The sequence below is a fragment of the Herpailurus yagouaroundi genome, unplaced genomic scaffold, assembly GCF_014898765.1.
Source record: "Herpailurus yagouaroundi ecotype Mexico unplaced genomic scaffold, PumYag 140, whole genome shotgun sequence".
Lineage (NCBI taxonomy): Eukaryota > Metazoa > Chordata > Mammalia > Carnivora > Felidae > Herpailurus > Herpailurus yagouaroundi.
Genome location: NW_024412395.1, coordinates 41,927,729 through 41,947,309, shown reverse-complemented (window position 1 = coordinate 41,947,309; position 19,581 = coordinate 41,927,729). Strand labels below are relative to the sequence as shown.

The 19,581-nt window shown below is 37.8% G+C and overlaps 1 protein-coding gene across 3 annotated transcripts in view; it reads left to right on the top strand.

Moving 5' to 3' along the window:
- The window catches only part of PLA2R1 (phospholipase A2 receptor 1), a 129,531-nt gene that overhangs the window by 31,472 nt on the left and 78,478 nt on the right, over positions 1-19,581 (top strand). For all 3 annotated transcript variants that reach the window (XM_040475154.1, XM_040475155.1, XM_040475156.1), the window contains exons 4-9: positions 3,538-3,711; positions 8,510-8,623; positions 9,153-9,296; positions 11,779-11,973; positions 13,123-13,280; positions 17,302-17,400. In XM_040475154.1, the coding sequence (XP_040331088.1) occupies positions 3,538-3,711; positions 8,510-8,623; positions 9,153-9,296; positions 11,779-11,973; positions 13,123-13,280; positions 17,302-17,400 (884 nt within the window). The remainder of the gene's footprint in view (positions 1-3,537; positions 3,712-8,509; positions 8,624-9,152; positions 9,297-11,778; positions 11,974-13,122; positions 13,281-17,301; positions 17,401-19,581) is intronic.

Below are 19,581 nucleotides of genomic sequence, written 5' to 3'. Positions count from 1 at the left end.
AAGTGGCAAGACACAGTTGACTTGGGACAATGGCAAGGCTGTATCCTTAGGGAAGAAAAAACAGCCATGTTAACAGAGGAAAGGAATGGCTGCATCCCAGTCAAAATCCATGATAAAATCAGCGTTGACATGAATAGACTTCAGTTCATTAGAAGAGAGGTATACTTGGGGGAAGGGGAGAATCACCTATTTATAACATGGTACAAAAATATTTTGTACTCTTTCATCAAATAGTAGGAGATACAAAGATATATAGGACACAGTTGCTTTCCTTAAGGAGCTCATAATTTAGTGACAGAAGAAACAGTATAAAGACAACCATAGATGCAAAGAAAAATAACAATATGATTCCAGCCCTTAGAATTTTTCAAGAATAATTAAATGCACCTGAGACACCAGCCTTCAATCTTGCGATTTTCAGTGGCTTGGGAAGACAGACTATGTACGAAGAAGCAAGAAAAATAAGAATAAGTAAATGTTAATGCTCCAGGCCAAGATGGGAGCCTATGCCAAGTGGGTTCCTGGGAAGCAGTCTCTGAGGCAGAGATGTACAGCAGGTCTCTTGGGGAATGTTCTCAGGATCAATACATGTGGAAAGCAAGGGAAGAAAGTAGCATTGTGCAGGACTGTGATGTAGGCCTGGTGACCCCTAGACTGACTCTATGAGAAGTTCTCAGGCTGGAATTACTCCCAGTTGAGGTGAGAGGACGGACCTAGAGGCCTGCACGGACCAGTCATAGTTTGCAGGCCACTTTTGGAAAAGGAGATATTGGGCAAAGTGACTTCTGCAAAGGCAGTCCTTGAAAAAGGTCTAATTAATACTGGAATGTGTCTGCTGACAGCCACAGAAATAAGGCCTTCGATCCTGAAGGGAAATCAGGACAGCACATCCCAGTGCCCAGGCCCAGGGTAGCACTTTCATCCCATTTGTTACCGTACAACCTTCAAATAAGATCCGTGGAGTGACACACAGTCTACCTAGAGAAGAAGAGAGAAGACTTGTGTCTGACTGCACAGAAGTACAAATTCTTAATATTTTAGTTAAAACCAAATGTCAGGGACACCTGGGTGGCTTAGTCAATTAAGCATCTGACTTTGGTTTCCTCTCAGGTCATGATCTCCTGGTTCATGAGTTCAAGGTTCATGAGTCTGAGCCCTACATTGGGCTTTCTGCTGTCAGCACAGAGCCTGTTTCAGATGCTCTGTCCCCCTCTCTCTCTGCCCCTCCTCCCTCTCAAAAAAAAAATCAACATAAAAAAATTCAATGACAAATGAACTTACTTGTTAGAAGAATATAGGCATCTGTTGCAAACATGTGACTGGAAGTTTCCTTTTGATTAACCATAAGAATTGGCACAGATAATCCAAACCAAGGACAATCTAACAAAACTGGGCTGTGTAATTTGCAGCAGAGACAGGATCACCTGTAAGCCTTCCATCTCAACTGTGCAATGTATGGAACTGATGCAGGTTACTGCAAAAAGCTGTGTCTACACAGCTCAGTCTATGTCCATTGAAAGGGCAGGACCAACTCTTGGCAAAAATGGGAATGAGATCAATTGAAGTGTCCTTCAGACCTTTACATATCATGATATGGCTGTGGCCTGAAGACTTATAATTAGGATTTATTATCGAATCTTTCCTTATGGCAGGAGATGAGAGGCAGGTACCCTATGTCTCTTCCTGACATCCTCCCCCAATTTCCCCTTCTGGTATCTTCTACCTACATCTCTCCCCTCTGACATCCTACTATCTCCTAGTAGTAAAGGGCTACTCAGACCTGCAGGCACTCCTTGGGAAGTGCTTTAATTTTTTTCTTCCAAGTCAATATTTGCTGGTGTTTGCTTTGTGAACCACCTGGATTAGAATCAGGAATATGTTTAAAATGCAGGTTCCTGAATCCCACCTCAGACCTAATTCAGAATCCCTGGGACTGAGAACAAGGAATCTACATTTTCTGTACAAGCTACTAGATGATTTTTACGCAAATTGAAACTGTAGACACCACCCCCTACCCTTCTCTCATGGCCTCATGAGAGATGAACACCAGAAGGACAGGGCTGAGCTTATGTCTATTATTATGTCTATTAACACTTACTGTGTTGTTCATCTCAGGGATGATCTAACATTCTAACTGAAGACAATCTCTAAAAACCCATTCTCAATGGGGAAATTTCAGACACCAGAGAAGAATGATTACTGAAATATTCCTCCTTCCTTTCTTCTCCTTTCCTTAATTTTTACTTGATGATAGCTTTGTCTTCTGCCCCTACTTGATGACAGCTTTCTCTTCTGCCCTCCTTCAATCATGGATCCTTCTATAAATTCATGTATCAGTCAGAAAACTCTATAGACAGCTTTAGAGTTATATGTGGTTTAATAACTTCTACTTAACTAACTCAGTTCTGGGGAAATCACATTGTAATCAGACATGAAAACAAAATTTCACATTCCCAAGGGAACCATCTAAGTATTATGGAGAAAAGAAACAAACAAAAAAGATTTCATTGTTAAGTAAGTTTGAGGTATAACCAAATTAAAATTGAGCTGTTTCTTTACTACAGACCTTCTCAGAGCCTTTTCTATGCTATCGTACATTTTGAACTTGGAGTTTATATATGCATTATGTCCCAGCTCTTCTTAAAGAGCTTGTGAAGTTGTATTACTCTGTGGATCACACTTTGGGAAATAATGTTCTAGATTTTAGCAGATTGCCTGTCCATCAGTTACACTCATGCTGTAACATGTTTTGCATTTTCTACATTTCCACATTTTCTTCAAATTCTTTGGCTGAATTAGATTTCAGGTCATCACTATGGCTGCTTAGTTCATCTTGGGGATTGATTTAAAATTTTAGCAAAATCACCCAAAGTAGGTCTTTATTTTCTGTTATTTCAATAAACTTTAGATTTCAGATCCGCATTTCACACTTCATTAAATTTACTTTTAAGCATACTATGCAATGTTTCACAAGTGGATTTTACTTCTCTTCCTTTTGGCTGAAAGAATTTTATCTTAAATTGAGTATCAGTGTTCCTGTTCTCAGGGTTCATTTAAAAACTATGTTCATTTCAGACTCATATTTCTGTATCTCTTTTATCCCACCTACTATTTTGGTATTTGGGGGGAAAGGCTTTTTGATACAACATTTGCATGTGTCTCAAATAAACATTTAAATGCTTTCAGTATAAAGCTCTAAATGACTGCTTTTTAAGGAACTCAGATGTTATTTTCACAAATACTTCACATCTATTTCCTCCTTTTAAAAATGCCTTCTCTTATTTTCCCAGAAGGGATTGGACCTTCTTTATTGATAATTTCTTGAATTTCCTTAAATCTTGAAAGAGTTGAACCATAAAGTGCCAGTGGGATAACAATGCATATTTCATCATAAAGACCTAATGAAGAATCAATAAGGCACCTGAAGTTTTAGAGGTTGAAGTTGGAATCATTCCATTCAAATTCATTTTAGAAAAATACCTTGTTGTTTATATAAAATAGGATTATAGTTAATGTTGTAATGGACTTTGTTTTCAGCATCTGCAGAAGTGGGTTGTGATGCTGTCTGGGAGAAGGATCTCAATTCACACATTTGCTACCAATTCAACCTGCTTTCCTCTCTTTCCTGGAGTGAGGCACATTCTTCATGCCAGATGCAAGGAGGAGCTTTACTAAGTATTGCAGATGAGAACGAAGAAAACTTCATAAGGAGTAAGTAGGGGGATGATGCACACTGATATTAATGCAATTAAAATGATTTGTTAACAGTTATGTCCAGGTATGCAAAAATATATTCTGAATAAATAAAAAGTCCCTTAAAAATATTTTTTCTTTTATTAATATGGTGCCGACTCACACCCAGAATTGTGACCTGTTTGCTGGGACATTCCATTTGCACCTGGGCATATATTCTTTATTTTCTCTCCCTTGGAGAAGAGGAATTGAGGCCCCAGCAAGGGACCCCGGAGAATTTGCAGCTCTAAAAGTGGATCTGGGAGACTTCTAAACTTACGTACAGATTCCTGCTCTGCTGGAGATCTTAGCTATTCAGCTTCTATTAATGAATAAGTCCTTTATTAATTTTTTCAATTTTTTTAATGTTTTATTTATTTTTGAGACAGAGAGAGGCATAGCATGAGCAGGGGAGGGGCAGAGAGAGAGGGTAACATAGAATCCAAAGCAGGCTCCAGGCTCTGAGCTGTTAGCACAGAGCCTGACGCAGGGCTCGAACCCACGGACTGTGAGATCATGACCTGAGCTGAAGTCAGACACTCAACCGACTGAGCCACCCAAGCGCCCCTAAGTCCTTTATTAATTAAACAAAATCTCACCTGTCAGTCAGTATGCACAGGTACATAGGTCTTCTCTTACATGACAAAGAACTTAAATTTAGTTGGAAAAGCAAAAGCACACACATATTAACTAACAGTATAAGACAATAATATGTCAAAGAGTTATGCTAAAAGGCTGGATCTTGGGTTTTACCTATCACCTAAACTCTCCTCTTACTTCTCCTTTATTATGGTTAAATATGTTTGTAGATGTATACACACAGCTTTTAAAAAAATTTTAGAAACATTTGAAAATATCACAAAATTAGTCACTCATAAGTTTCTGATGCTTTTTTTCAAATTTTATTGCACATGTAGTACATGTTTATTCTAGAATAACTTTTTTTTTTTTTTTTGAGAGAGAGAGAGAGAAAGCATGAGTGGGGCAGAGGGAAAGAGAATCCCAAGCAGGCTTCATATTTAGCGTGGAGTCATGACCCTGGGATCATGACCTGAGCTGAAATCAAGACTGAATGCTTAACTGACTGAGCTACCCAGGCACCCCTAGAATATTTTTCAAATTTCAAATATAAAGATAGAAAAGTATCCCATAATTCCATAATCCAGGAGCAATCATGTTTTTCTAAAAAAAAAAACAAAACAAAACAAAACCCAAAACATGTAAAGGCATGCATGCATATACAGTGTCTATGGAAAATAGTACTGAATAAATACAGGAGGCTGTTATTTCATGGTGGTTAGGAGCAGGAACCAGAGAACCATATGCTTGAGTTTGACTCCTGCCTCTACCACTTACTAGCAGAGCTCCTCCTCCAAGTGACCTAACCTCTCTGTACCTCAAATCCCCCCCCCATCAAATGGAAATAATAGCCATGCTACTTGTTAGCAGTACAGATTACATGTTATGATGCAGATGAAGTCTTAGAAAATAACAAACACTCAATGTGTGTTAACCATTTAACACCTATGCACACGGTTTGATAATATGCTTGTTTCATGCACCAGCATATAATGAACATCTGCCCATCTCTATAAATATAGGTCTGTATCATGGTTTTTAATGGTTACCTAGTATTATAGGTTACCAAGAATATATTTATCTAACCCCCTACTATTAGATAGTGATAGATAGGTAAAATTATTTATTTTGTTTTTATTTATTTGTTGCTCTTATAAACCATCCCTGCACTTACCTTTGGGCATAGATCCCCAATTATTTCTCTACAAGTTTGTGGAAGTGGATTCACTGGGTGGAAGAGGAAGCTTTTGAAAGTCATCAATACCTTCCAGAAGGAACGTAACAAATGTGTGAACAGGGCAGATTTGCCCCTTTTGCCCACAGACAGGCAAAAGTGGGAAATTATGATCAAAACTGATTTCAGTGAGTCACATTGCAGGGAAAACACCAGTTTCTAATATCATTATTAGCCTGTAATGGTTTTTACAGAAAAATTTTGCATACCATTTATGAATTATACTTGTTACCTATCTTGACTGTCAGAATTTCTAATAAGAAGGTTTGGACTTACTCATCAAACATGAATAATGATTAAAGAAGTAAGATATGTCAGAGACTTTGATTTAAATACCACAATTCCATAATTAGACTTCGGGGATTGTTTAGGAAAACAGAAGTCTATTCATAAAGACAGAACCCTGTTCTGACCATGGTATTTTTTTAATGATGAGAATAGTCTAGTTTTTTGCTAATTGCTGGTGAACATTAATAGTTATAAGGAATTATCTAAGCTGACACAAATGCCAAGAAATATCCAAAAGAATTTAGGTTTGAGTTCATTATTACAGAACTGTGAGCCGATGTAGTCATAAAGCTAAATAAATAGCTTTTGTAACCTTAAACACACATTATAAATTACCCAATGATTTTTGTGCGTATTGTTAAAACAACTGCATAGAGGGTATTTGAAATACCTCTAAGATAAGAATAATTAATATTTTAATATTTTAATTAGGTTATTTGAAAATACTGCTTGGCATTTGCCCTGATATGAAATGGGAAAATTTCTCTACCTTGTCAATCCATCTTCCATGCCGCCTCCTGTCATCACAATACCCACTATTTAATCCGATAGTGTTACTGAAAGGACTAATCAAAATGACGTTAGAAAGAGACTCTGTGTAAATGCCGCAGGAGTTTGGAAAGGTGGGACCAGTGTTTCTGTTTAGGGGTTTCTGGGGTCTCAGAATTACAACCCCATTTTTTCTCTTTCCTAAGTGGGTTAAGTTCTTCCAGTTTTCCACCATGTAACTGAAATGTTCAATCACAGAGGATGCTGCTGACTTATTTATTATGTGAATACACTGGTGTTTATACTTGGGGTGCTCATACAATTGATCATTCAAACTGAGACTCTTTTTAGAATAAAAGGGGATGCGATTAGTAATTATTCTGAAACTACCAGCATAAACCATGAGTTTTCCTGACACAAGTCTTACCTGCCAGGGCCTCAGTCTCAGTCCCCTGCATCTGGTTCAAATCTATTGGGTTCCGATACAGATGAACCATAAGACAAAGAGAAAAGTGCTCCCTTTTATATATTAAAAGATTAAGTGGCAACATTTGAGAGTGTCACAAAATTAGTCACTTTCACTGAGTCTCTGTCTCTTCTATTTTTTTTACCTCCATGATCTGATGAGAAATCAACTTTTACTAAGTTTCTGAGACTTGTTTAAAATGTATCCTATAATAAATTTTGTTGGATTTTAAAGGAAGTTCTTTTATTTTTTAAAGAAAAATAACTGAAATATAATCATAAACTATAATATACACTGTGTAGATCATTTTGAAATTATTGTGGCTTTCCTTTTGGCATTGTACATGATCGGTTTGGTGAATCCATCCTCTTTTTGGGGAGCCATAATCCCCAAATTCAGAAATATTATTAATATTTTAATTTAGTAGGTTGCATTTTACTCTCAATGTCAATAAAATCTCTAATTATTTTAAATACTTTAAAAGCATCATTTAAACAACTATATAATATTTTTATGCAATCAAAAATATCCATCCCTTAATTTCCATTACATACTTCTCCCTGGTTCGCCTTCTACATTTTGGGCTGGCTTTTATTTCTTTTTATTTCTTTTATTTTCTTTTATTCTAGAATAATTTTTTTAATTCAGGTAACAAAAGAAAAACCAAAGAAAACTTTCCCCTAATTCTCTAATTTTGAACCATGTTTTTCAGCACAGGCATACCAATATACATGTTTATACATAGCATCTCTAACAAAAATGGGGTTAAATTAAAATGTGAGGAGCTATGGCACAGCAGTTGGAAGCAGGGGCCACAGAGGCAGCCTGACAGAAAGCCTTCTCCCAATCCCAGCTGAAGATGCAACATTGTATGGCTCCAGCCTGCCTGGATACTTTGGTCCCTTGGATTATGCTTCTCCTCTTGGTCACACAACTCCTACTGGCTCTCACACTGGACAGCTGTCCCGCCCCCACCCCCATTGCTGCTTGCTTTGGCATACCTTCTTAAATTTGAGGACTCGTCTCCATTCACTAACGATAATTATGTTTTCTCTTCCTTGCTAGATCCTGATAAAAAAAAAGTTCTTTACATTGTTTAATTTTTTAACTGTGAAATACTTCAAAAATATTGAAAAATACAGAAAATTTTATGTGCACACACATATACCCATTATACAGATTTAACATCACTTCTTCCTATTCCCCTTACTTGGAGCCTATGGTAACCTCAGCAAACTGCAGTCCTGAGCCTCCAAGCCAAAGCTGCTACCAGGAACACATAGCAAAAGAGGACAGACAAAGGGGTGCTTTCTGGAGTGGACTTCCTGGACACTTCCTCCTCCCCCATCCAAAACCCTTAATTGCATGAGTTCATGCAAATCAGATGGTCTCAGATGTGCAACCATGCACTCTTGGGTGGATTGATGATCCTTTAAAGGCAGAACTTCTGGATGCTTAGATTACGCCCTTCACAGCTCAAGAACTGCTGTTAGTGAGCCTTTATAAGAATGCGGTGTTTCTCAAGATGCCAGAGCCTGACTTTGTTACTCTGAAGCATCAGAGTGGGGTTTAGTAGCACTTAAAACCCTTCTCTGTCATTGACTGCAATTCATTTATGACTACATCCTTCAGGAATGAGAAAACAGAAAGAATTGTATCATTGTGGGGAGGGGGGTGTTTGTTTCCTCGTGTTCAAACTCTTATTTTTCTCTTCATTTTAGAGCACTTGGGCAGTGAAGCGGTGGAAATGTGGATAGGTCTGAATCAACTGGATGAAAATGCTGGCTGGCAGTGGTCTGATAGAACGCCGCTCAACTATCTGAACTGGAACCCGGGTACCTGCAGTGTTTTATGTGCCTTTGATGGGTAGAATTATCCCACAGCCTTACACAGAAGCTATATCCCACACATATAGAAGTCATGTTATTTTAAAAGTGGTTTATAAACATTTTTAAGCTTGCCTGAATTCCTATAAGGCAAGCTTTTCCAGACAACAAAATGGAGGTCAAGAAGGTAAGCTGTTTCTCCAAGGTTGCAGGAGGGTTGGTTTAGAGCCAAGACTAGTCAGCTGTTTTAAAAAATAGCAACAAACTGCAAATATTTCTTTAAAACAAAATCAGGTATTGCTATCTTTGAAAAATCATTTCATTGTCATGTCTGGACTTCAACTGCAAAATCATAGATATAATATAGCATCTTCTAGGATTTGTCACACATGCCAGAGAAGAGCTATCTCCTTGATGCTAAAACACCACACTTACATATGTCAAATATATCATACTTGAATAAATAAAATGACATCAGTATATTTTAAACTAACCACTTTTGCCTCTAACATTAAACACACATACACTGTATTTTCAGAAATAAGTTTTGAGCCATTTGTTGAGTATCATTGTGGAACATTGAATTCATTGATGCCAAATGCCTGGCAGAGTCGGGATTGTGGGTCCACCTTGCCTTATATATGTAAAAAGTATCTAAACCACAGTGATCAAGAAGTGACTGGTAAGTGATTTTACTTTAAGTTGGCTTTATGAGTTGCTTACTTGTCATCTCAATGTATTCAAATTCATTTACATTTTTGCTAGTAATTCACAATTTAAGCAGCTAGGGCTGGGTTTTATAGTTACATGAATAAAAATATGTAAGCAGATAGTATCTGTTATTCCAAAGGCACCACGAGTTTAACAAATGCATTTAGGTTTTTACTAAAAACCAAAGCAAAGGACCTAAGCATAGAAGACAATTTCTGCTGCTTTTTCTTTAATTTCTTCTAATTTCTTTAATTGAGTTGTTCTGCATTAGAAAAACAAGATATGCTTCCTTTTCTAGTCTAGTTTTGAGTTTTAATGATGGTTACCTTAGAAATTAAATATAAATTAGAACACAGTTTTATAAAATTCTTTACTTCACTGATCTCCTACCATACTCTGAGTCTCTTATAACCATCCTACTCAAAATAACATACAAACTTTTATGTGCAACTAAGACTTAAATACTACCTAATTACAATCTAATACCTAAAGCCCAATTATTTGTTTTTAAGGTCTCCTGGCTCTTTTTAGTTTCTGTGGGAGTTAATGTCTTAATTCAGAAAGTAGACATAAAAACATAACCATATTTAGAAGAATCATGACCAGCATAATTAGGAACTCCAGATTTAAAATAAAGAGACTTATCATTTTTATTTATTTATAAATTTTTTTAATGTTTATTTATTTTTGCAGAGAGAGGGAGAGAGAGACAGAGGATGAGTGGGGGAGGGGCAGAGAGAGAGGGAGACACAGAATCTGAAACAGGCTTCAGGCTCTGAGTTGGAAGCACAGAGCCCGACGCGGGGCTCAAACTCGCTGAGAGCGAGATCGTGACCTGAGCCGATGTCGGACGCTCAACCAACTGAGCCACCCAGGCGCCCCTAGAATTATCATTTTTAAATATTATTCCTTACAATCAGACGTTAACTTTCATTTTCCTTTAAGTGGCTAACCCTAAGTGAATGGTGGAATCATGGTGGGGGGGTGGGGGGGAGAAGCATTGTGCCATTTTTTTTTTTCAACGTTTATTTATTTTTGGGACAGAGAGAGACAGAGCATGAACGGGGGAGGGGCAGAGAGAGAAGGAGACACAGAATCGGAAACAGGCTCCAGGCTCCGAGCTATCAGCCCAGAGCCCGACGCGGGGCTCGAACTCCCGGACCGCGAGATCGTGACCTGGCTGAAGTCGGACGCTTAACCGACTGCGCCCCCCAGGCGCCCCCCATTTTTTTATGTAGAGTTTTCATTATGTCAAGAACATGCTGAAATTGCTATCGCTATTTATGTCCTTCCCTTCCGTCTCTTCCTCTCTTACTCGGTTCTTTCTTATGCCCTCCTGCCATCCTTCTTTTCTTCTCTTTTATTTACTCTAAGGTTCTACTAATTGCAGCCCAAAGACCACAAATGAGGGTAATTAAGCTAAATTAGTTTGGATTCTTTGCCGTTGCTTCAGGTTTAACAAATTCTTTCAATGACTTAGTCCAGTGTCTTCAAACTGTTTCTGGGATCTGAAGGTTCTTTGCTTGGCTCCACCCTGCTTCAATCAGAGAAATTTCTCTTTTATCTTTTTATCTTACCCATAGAGCAAAGTTTATGGTTTTAATTTCAAAAGGGGTTCTATGACCCCTTGGCTGAAAACCACTGAGGTAGATGATATCTAAATATTTAGATATCATTTGCGCTTAGCATCCCAGAGCAATTTTAAAACAATGTCTCATTTCCCAAATAGCAGTGGAGCTATAGCTAACTAAATTAGTGCTTAAGGGAGGCACTCAGCTGTAGTTAATAAAATAAAGTAAAAATGCTAATTACCAGGTTGGGGACAAGCTTCTGGAAAGGGAGAGCCAAAAGTTCACATGCATACCACTGCCTTCCCTATTGGTGCCAAAGCATCCTGGAACTGTTCTGTAAGTCTAACCCAGGGTCCATATGAACCCAGAAGGACAACGCAGACACTCAGACATACCCTAAAGGTGAAAGCTATTTGTCAACTCTGCTTTGGAGGAAGTAACCAGAATTTCAGGCTTTTTTTCAGCTGAGGATAAAGATCTACATATTGTACATAAAATCTTCGGAATACCATTTATATTGTGTGTCATAATACTCATTTTTGGTGTAAATAAATTTTCTAAATGCAGAACTCTGACTGCTAAATTTTACATCTAGCCCTGACGGTTCACTTTGGCTTATGACCTTCACCAAGTCTCCTTACCTCTTTGTACCTTAGCTCATCTGTAAAATAAAGCACTGAGATCCGTTCAGTCTAGATCTAGATCCTATAGTGAATCCTTCTCAACTCTGAAGATGTAGATGATTTATATGTTATTGTTTCATATGTCTCTATTTTTCAAATTTTTAAAATAATCATATATTGATGGCAATTTCTATTAAGGCTAACAAGTAACATGTTAAAAATTGTGGAAAATGACATTGTTTTTCATTGTTTTAAAAAGAAAAAGATGCTTGGAAATATTACACTACCTACTGTGAGCCTGGCTGGAATCCCCATAATCGTAACTGCTATAAACTTCAGAAAGAAAAAAAGACCTGGAAGGAAGCTTTGCATTCTTGCCAGTCTGACAACAGCACATTAATAAACATTGCTTCATTAGCACAGGTGGAGTTTCTTATAACCCTCCTTGGAGATGGTAAGTGCCACATGTCTTTGAACTAAGAGGTATGAAATATAATGTAGTCACTATCTTTATTAGTGGAGTTGAAAAGAAGCTATGTAAAAGTGATGATTTATGGTATATATATCTGAAGTTTCAAAAACATTAAAAAGAAAACCATGAAACTTAAACCTGTAATTTAGCTTTATGGCCACTAGATAGCAGTTATGTGCTATGGTCATGTGATCTAAGTAGTAATGGAATTCTTTAGATAAATAATTGGATTTTAATAACTGTAGCCAGTGAAAGGTTTGGTGGTTTTCAAGCTGTGTGCCATGGTTCAGGAATTCTGAGCTCCTGGGCCTGCACCCACCTTCCGTGCATCAGAGCAGGCCTCCCCCTGTGTCTTGTATTTGACATGGAATTCTTCTGAAAAACATTGAAATCACTGAGTTAAATTTTTTTTTAACGAAAAAAAAAATCTCCAGAGTCTACACTGGTGACTTTTTGGAAGTTAGGTTTTAGTTTCGAGTAAAAACAAAAATCCTCTCTGTCACTTTTTCTCACCTTCTGCATTTGAGATTAAAAGAATCCTGTGGCTGCCTCTGTCTCAATAGGGGCACTTGAACGTTTCTCTCAGCCTCCTAGGGTCTTTTCACCTTACCTGGGCTGTCAAACTTTATTTACTTTTCTGGCAACCCCATTGCTCCCATTTTAATGCTTCTAAGAGTTTCTGCTCCTCTTTTTCCCATGGCAAAGAAAAAGAGAGAGAGAGAGAGAGAGAGAAAAGTCAAGAAAAAATATATTGTAAAGATTTTTCTTTTAAAGGTCCTTTTCCTAATCCAATTGACCTTCCTATTTTTCCTTTATCTAGGCAAAAGCAAAACCATACTGATCAAATATACTTTTCATACAGTAGCAGGAACTAATTAGAGTCCCAGCAATCTGACTTGCTTTTAAGCTTTGTCCTTGCATTGGCTTTAGCTCATACTCTGCCCCACTTACAAGGTCTGAGTCAAGCAGATGGGATAGTATAGGGGGAACAGGTTTAAGTAGATATTTTATACTGAGACTTAAAAGGTTTTATCACATGAAAAAATAAAGAAGAAATCATTTATAACAGGCCTGGTGCATTATCTCCTTTGCATTAATAGGATTCCTGTAGTTTACATTTCTCTCTTACAGAAAATGCATCAGAAACATGGATTGGTTTGAGCAGCAATAAAATTCCAGTTTCCTTTGAATGGTCCAATGGCTCTTCAGTCACCTTTACTAATTGGCACACACTTGAGCCCCAAATTCTTCCAAATAGAAGCCAACTATGTGTCTCAGCAGAGCAATCTGTAAGTTGATTTGTTTAGTGCTCACTTTGCTGGATTTGTATTGAGGGCCACCTGCATCAGGGACTTGGGCTGTGGCAGAGACCAAGGCACAGTCACTACTCCTCCTGGGGCTTCTACGCTAGGCAGTAAACATGCACACACAGGAGAAACATGGTAATTATAGTTGCGATCATAGCTTTGAGGAGATAGGTGATGTGATGGTGAACAACCTGAGTTGGGGCTGCTACTTCATACAGAATGGTCAGGGGAAGCTCTCCAAAGAGGTGATGTTTAAGCTAGAACTTAAAAAAAAAAAAAAAAAAAAACAAAAAAAACAAAAAAAACCTCTGGAGGAGCAAGGGAAGAACATTCCAGCCCGGGGACAGCTGCTAGTGTAAAAGCTCAAAGGCCCGCCAAGGCTTGCCATGTTTAATAATCAAAAAGGAGACCAGTGTGGCTTGAGGGGATCCTAGGAGAGGGGGCAGGAAGAATGCAAAAATGTCAAGCTTATAGTCCTGGTATAGAATGACAAAAGGACTTCAAGGAGATGAAGGGCATTGTTTTACATTTTATTTTATTTTATTGTGGCTCAAACACACAAACCATGACCTGAGCCAAAGTCAGAAGCTCAACCAACTGAGCCACCCAGGTGCCCCTTGATTTACATTTTAAAAAATAACTGTGGCTGCTACATAGAGAGTAGCTTAGAGAAAGACAGAAAATGGGAGCAGAGAAACCAGTTTGGGGGCTACTTCAGTGTTGAATTGGGGTAGTGAATATAGAGACAAGGAGAGAAATTCAAAGATCCCTTGGAGGATAGGAATTGTTGCTAGTAGATGTGGGGTGAGAGAGGAATAGGTTTTTGGCTTGAGCAACCACCATGTTTGTGGATGATGGTGCCACTGACCACCATGGTGAAGATGTAAGGGGAAGATCTGAGGTGTCAGGAAATTACTCTAGAGACTGATGATTTTTAAGCTCCATTATCCTATTAACATAAAAGGATTTCTACAATGTGCGTAATCTCATTGAAAACTGTGAATCAATGGAAAATCTTGCTCTTTTCCTCACAAGAATGTAATGGTCCCGGTGGCCTTAACATCACACTTATTTCTATGCCCTAATCTCTCATTTATCTAAAACATCTGATTTAATCCGAAGTCATTTGAAGGGTTTATTATATGTTTAAAGTAGACTTAATCTCTTTGATCAGATAGTTACTAAACTCACTGGCTGAGTTTTAAGTCATTAGGATTTGGTAGGCATTCTCACTCTTTCTTACCACCAGGAGGACACCATGTCAAGTGCAGTTAATTAAATGTTACTTAAGTAGCTGGACAAAGTAATGGCACCAACCAAACATAGAAAATTTCTAAGCACTTACTTTGATGGCACATTTCATTGTTTCCTCTTTTAGGTTGTTATAGATATGCCCAGTTACAGTTAAAATGCCAAGGTAGTTCTCAAGTCACATTTGAAAAGGAACAAACAATGACCTCTCTAAATGTTTATCTTGCGTCTAACTCTGCTGAAAGCCATCACTGTTTATTCTACAATATTTGACGCTTTATTGGTTCATTGGTTTTGAGATAATTAAGATGACCTTCATTTCCTACTGACATTCTCCTTTTACATTTGACAGACATTGGTTATTTACTTAGCAAGTTCACAGAACAGGAGCCAACATTTGAACATAAATTATTTTTAAGAGAGTAAGAACAGGTATTAATACTATAGGATGTGTCAGGACAATGCTGCTGTAAGTGTGATACTTTGGGTCCTCCTTTCTGGCAGCTTAGTGGCTCCTTAAATAGTAAATGCATAAAAAGTAACATTCATTCCCATGAAGTAGAACTCAACATGAATATGATTATTGTAATTAACAAGTTACCTAAGCATGGTTGATGCCTCATTTGAATGTGAGAGCCTAGGAAACTTTCTCCATTCATCCATCCATCCAATTGTTATTAAGCAAATACAGTAGGCCTAACAGTATCCTTTAACTGGATGGCTTGCTAGAAGACTCCATGATGGTGGGCTATAGGGCTGCTCTGTAAGATGAAGGTGTCAGCCTCCTACCCAGTATGTATATTCCCCTAAAAACCTGAATGCCTGAGATACCACCTAAAATTTGAATTGTGTGGTTTTAGCTTAAAGGTCTGATTTGTGTTAACAAATCCTTTGGGAGGATAAAATTTTAATCTGTTAGCAGTTATTGTATTTCATTATTAATGTAGGTTGTTAGAGCAGCTATCTGCAGAACTAGAAGACGTGAAAGTATCCACCTGTCATATAAAGAAGAAATGGGGTGGGGCTTTGGAAACTTAGTGATAAAGAAGGACATTATGGCTTGAGCACAAAGTTTATCTATGATAATGTTATCTAGGGTGATTCATGGTAGCTTCCAGGCATTTCCCCAGCATTAGGTTTATATATGTAAGTAGCAAACATTCCACTTAATATTTAGAAGTGGTTGAAGAAAGGAAGCAGCAGTCTCACTGGTCATGAGGATAGTTTCCAAAGTGTGGTCCCCAGACCAGCAGCATCAATCAATTGAAACCTTGTCAGAAATGCAAATTCTTGTGTCCTACCTGACCTGTGAAATGAGACACACTGATCATGAGGCCCCATCATCTGCACTTTAGTAATCCTTTCAAATAATTCTGGTGCACAGTAAAGATTGAGAATCCCTGCTCTAACCCATCTTTTTAAAAGAAAAATTGAGAGCAGCTTAATGTAAATCTAGGCTGAGCCTGGTATTAAATCCTAGTTTCCAGTTTTACTGACTATAAAACTTTGCGCAAAGTATTAAACCTAACCTTTAAAATAGGAATGATAATGCCTACCTCACAGAAATGTTGAAATTATACATGAAAATCACACAATATTAAGCCTGGCACACTATCAAGAAACATTAATGGCCCCTCCCTCCTATCCACCACTCTGGGATTGCGCATCTTGTAATTGTTCACATGCTGGAGAGAGCAGGGCCTCCCACTCTCATGTAGAGAGAGTATCAACTCTTCTAATGACAACACATGGTCCTGACTCATTACCCCATACTGAAACACTTATTATTAATCATATTTTTTATTTAAATAACTGAAACAATCCAGTGAAGAAATGGGTAGAAGACATGAATAGACACTTCTCTAAAGAAGACATCCAGATGTCCAACAGACACATGAAAAGATGCTCAACATTACTCCTTGTCAGGGAAATACAAATCAAAACCACACTGAGATACCACCTCATGCCAGTCAGAGTGACTAAAATGAATAAATCAGGAGAGTCTAGATGCTGGTAAGGATGTGGAGAAATGGGAACCCTCTTGCACTGTTGGTGGGAGTGCAAACTGGTGCAGCCGCTCTGGAAAACAGTGTGGAGGTTCCTCAAAAAATTAGAAATAGATCTACCCTATGACCCAGCAATTGTGCTACTAGGCATTTACCCAAGGGATACAGGAGTGCTGATGCATAGGGGCACATGTACCCCAATGTTTATAGCAGCACTTTCAACAATAGCCAAATTATGGAAAGAGCCTAAATGTCCATCAACTGATGAATGGATAAAGAAGATGTGGTTTATATATACAATGGAATACTACTTGGCAATGAGAAAGAATGAAATCTGGCCATTTACAGCAACATGGATGGAACTGGAGGATATTATGCTAAATGAAATAAGTCAGGCAGAGAAAGACAGATACCATATGTTTTCACTCATATGTGGATACTGAGAAACTTAACAGAAGACCATGGGGGAGTGGAAGGGGGAAGAAAAAAGTTACAGAGAGGGAGGGAGGCAAACCATAAGAGACTCCTAAATATTGAGAACAAACTGAGGGTTGATGGGAAGTGGGGGAGAGGGGAAAGTGGGTGATGGGCATTGAGGAGGGCACTGATGTTGGGATGAGCACTGGATGTTGTATGGAAACAAATTTGACAATAAATTATATTTAAAAAAAAGAAAATAACTGATGTTGCCTATCAGCATCAATAATGAAGTTAATTCATCCATCTTGTAACATGTTTCCCCTTAGGAGGGGCACTGGAAAGTTAAAAATTGTGAAGAAACACTTTTTTACGTTTGTAAGAAAGCAGGCCATGTCCTTTCTGACACTGAATCAGGCTGTCAAAAGGTAAGTGCTGTTAACATTGCATTTAGGTGTATTGAATGCATAGCTAGAATAATTTATGCAACAGCAATTTAAATAATGTCTCCCTCTCATACCTACTTTTGCTCCCTCCTCCCTCTCTTTCCCCTCCCTCCCTATCACTTTTCTTTCTTTCCTTCCCTCCTTTTTTTTTTTTTTTTTTTTTTTTTGACTGTGGGCTACTTTTAACAAACCAAGCAGTTATCAGCTGGGAGCATATGAAGGGTTTACAGCCCTGCAAAGGATTGTTGTCTTGCCATCCTCTTCAACCTAAACTACTTTTCTTTTGAAATAAAAAATATAAAGGTCCTGTTATCCCATCTGTACAAACAATGACTGTCATGTGATGCCCCATCTCACAGGTGGTTTTCATAGTCTCCCAGTGAGGACTGTCAGAGTGAAAAAAAAAATGCATTCCTTTGATGGAGAGTGAACTTCTTCACTCAGACTCCTGACTTCCTTTCCCTTAATCTTTTTTTTTTTCGGTCTGACGTTTTTTTTTTTTTTTGTTTGTTTATTTTTGGGACAGAGAGAGACAGAGCATGAACGGGGGAGGGGCAGAGAGAGAGGGAGACACAGAATCAGAAACAGGCTCCAGGCTCTGAGCCATCAGCCCAGAGCCCGACGCGGGGCTCGAACTCACGGACCACGAGTTCGTGACCTGGCTGAAGTCGGACGCTTAACAGACTGCGCCACCCAGGCGCCCCTTTTTTCACTCATCTTAAACTTAAATATTTGAATAGAGTACAATAATGGTGAGAAGTGCATGTTTGCAATATATTTATTAGTTGGGAAAGAGATAATAAAAATACTTTAATATTTTAAGTAATAAATTATTTTTGGTACTTAACATAATTATTCTCAGTACTTAAAGTAATAAAAAATACATAACACTTCAGGTTTAAAATTAAAAGGTAGAAGGTTATGTCTTAAATTTCTTCAAATACATTCAGTATCCTTGAGTAAAGTTCTCAACACATTCATTCCCTGCCTCTCTCTCTCTCTCTCTCTCTCTCTCACACACACACACACACACACACACACACACACACACTAAACAATTAAATTTAAATATTGGATATTTGTATGCATCTCAAAAATTTCCCAAACCTGGATTTTTATGCAATTCTTAAATATTTTCTCTTCTAATCCAGGTATTTATGTTTCGATGAGGCAATGACCCATCTTTCCAAGAAACTGCATTTTATTCAGTAATCAGTGTAAACATATGAATTACTCTTCCTACTTTAGGTCAACAATACCTATGCCATAGCTGACATACTGCCAAAAATTTTATCTAATGATTACAGTTCCTGAAGTTAGAGCTGATCACTGATCTATAGCTGATCAGAAATATTGAAAAAAAATATTTGTCTTATTGTGGTTTTCAAAGCAACTCAACATGTTGTATTTGTGTTAAAAAGGAAATTAACTCCTTACACAGCAAAAACAGAACTGATGTTCTATTCAAACTTGTGTACACAGCTTCCCTTTTCTGGCCAGCGTTACTAGTATTTAGGTTCAGAGTAAAACTGGAGTTCAGGTCCCGTTCTCTAACTTTATGGTGAAACTCTCATTAAGTTCTTTATGAATCAATCTGTGAATGTGGTTTCAAAAGTTTCCTTTCCTTTAGCCCACTGCTTCACTGCACTTCTCTAAACAGTCTGGATGTGTAAAATCAACTTATAAAATATTTCTCACACCATGCACAAAAATAAATTTAAAATGGATTAATGAGCTACATATGAGACCTGAAATCATAAAAATAGTAGAAGAGAACAAAAGCAGTAATTTCTCTGACATCAGCAGTCGAAACATTTTTCTAGATATGTCTTTTAAGGCAAGGGAAACAAAATCAGAAATAAACTATTAAGACTACATCAAAATAAAAACCTTTTCCACAGTGAAAAAAAAAACATCGAAAAAACAAAAAAGCAACCTACTGAGTGGGAAAAGATATTTGGAAATGGTACATCCAATAAGGAGTTAATATCCAAGATATATAAAGAATGTATACAAGTAAACACCAAAAAAACCCAAAAAAAGGCTTCCAAATAATCTGATTAAAAATGGGCAGAGGCTCTTACTACGTGGCAATGAGAAAAAATGAAATATGGCCTTTTGTAGCAACGTGGATGGAACTGGAGAGTGTGATGCTGAGTGAAA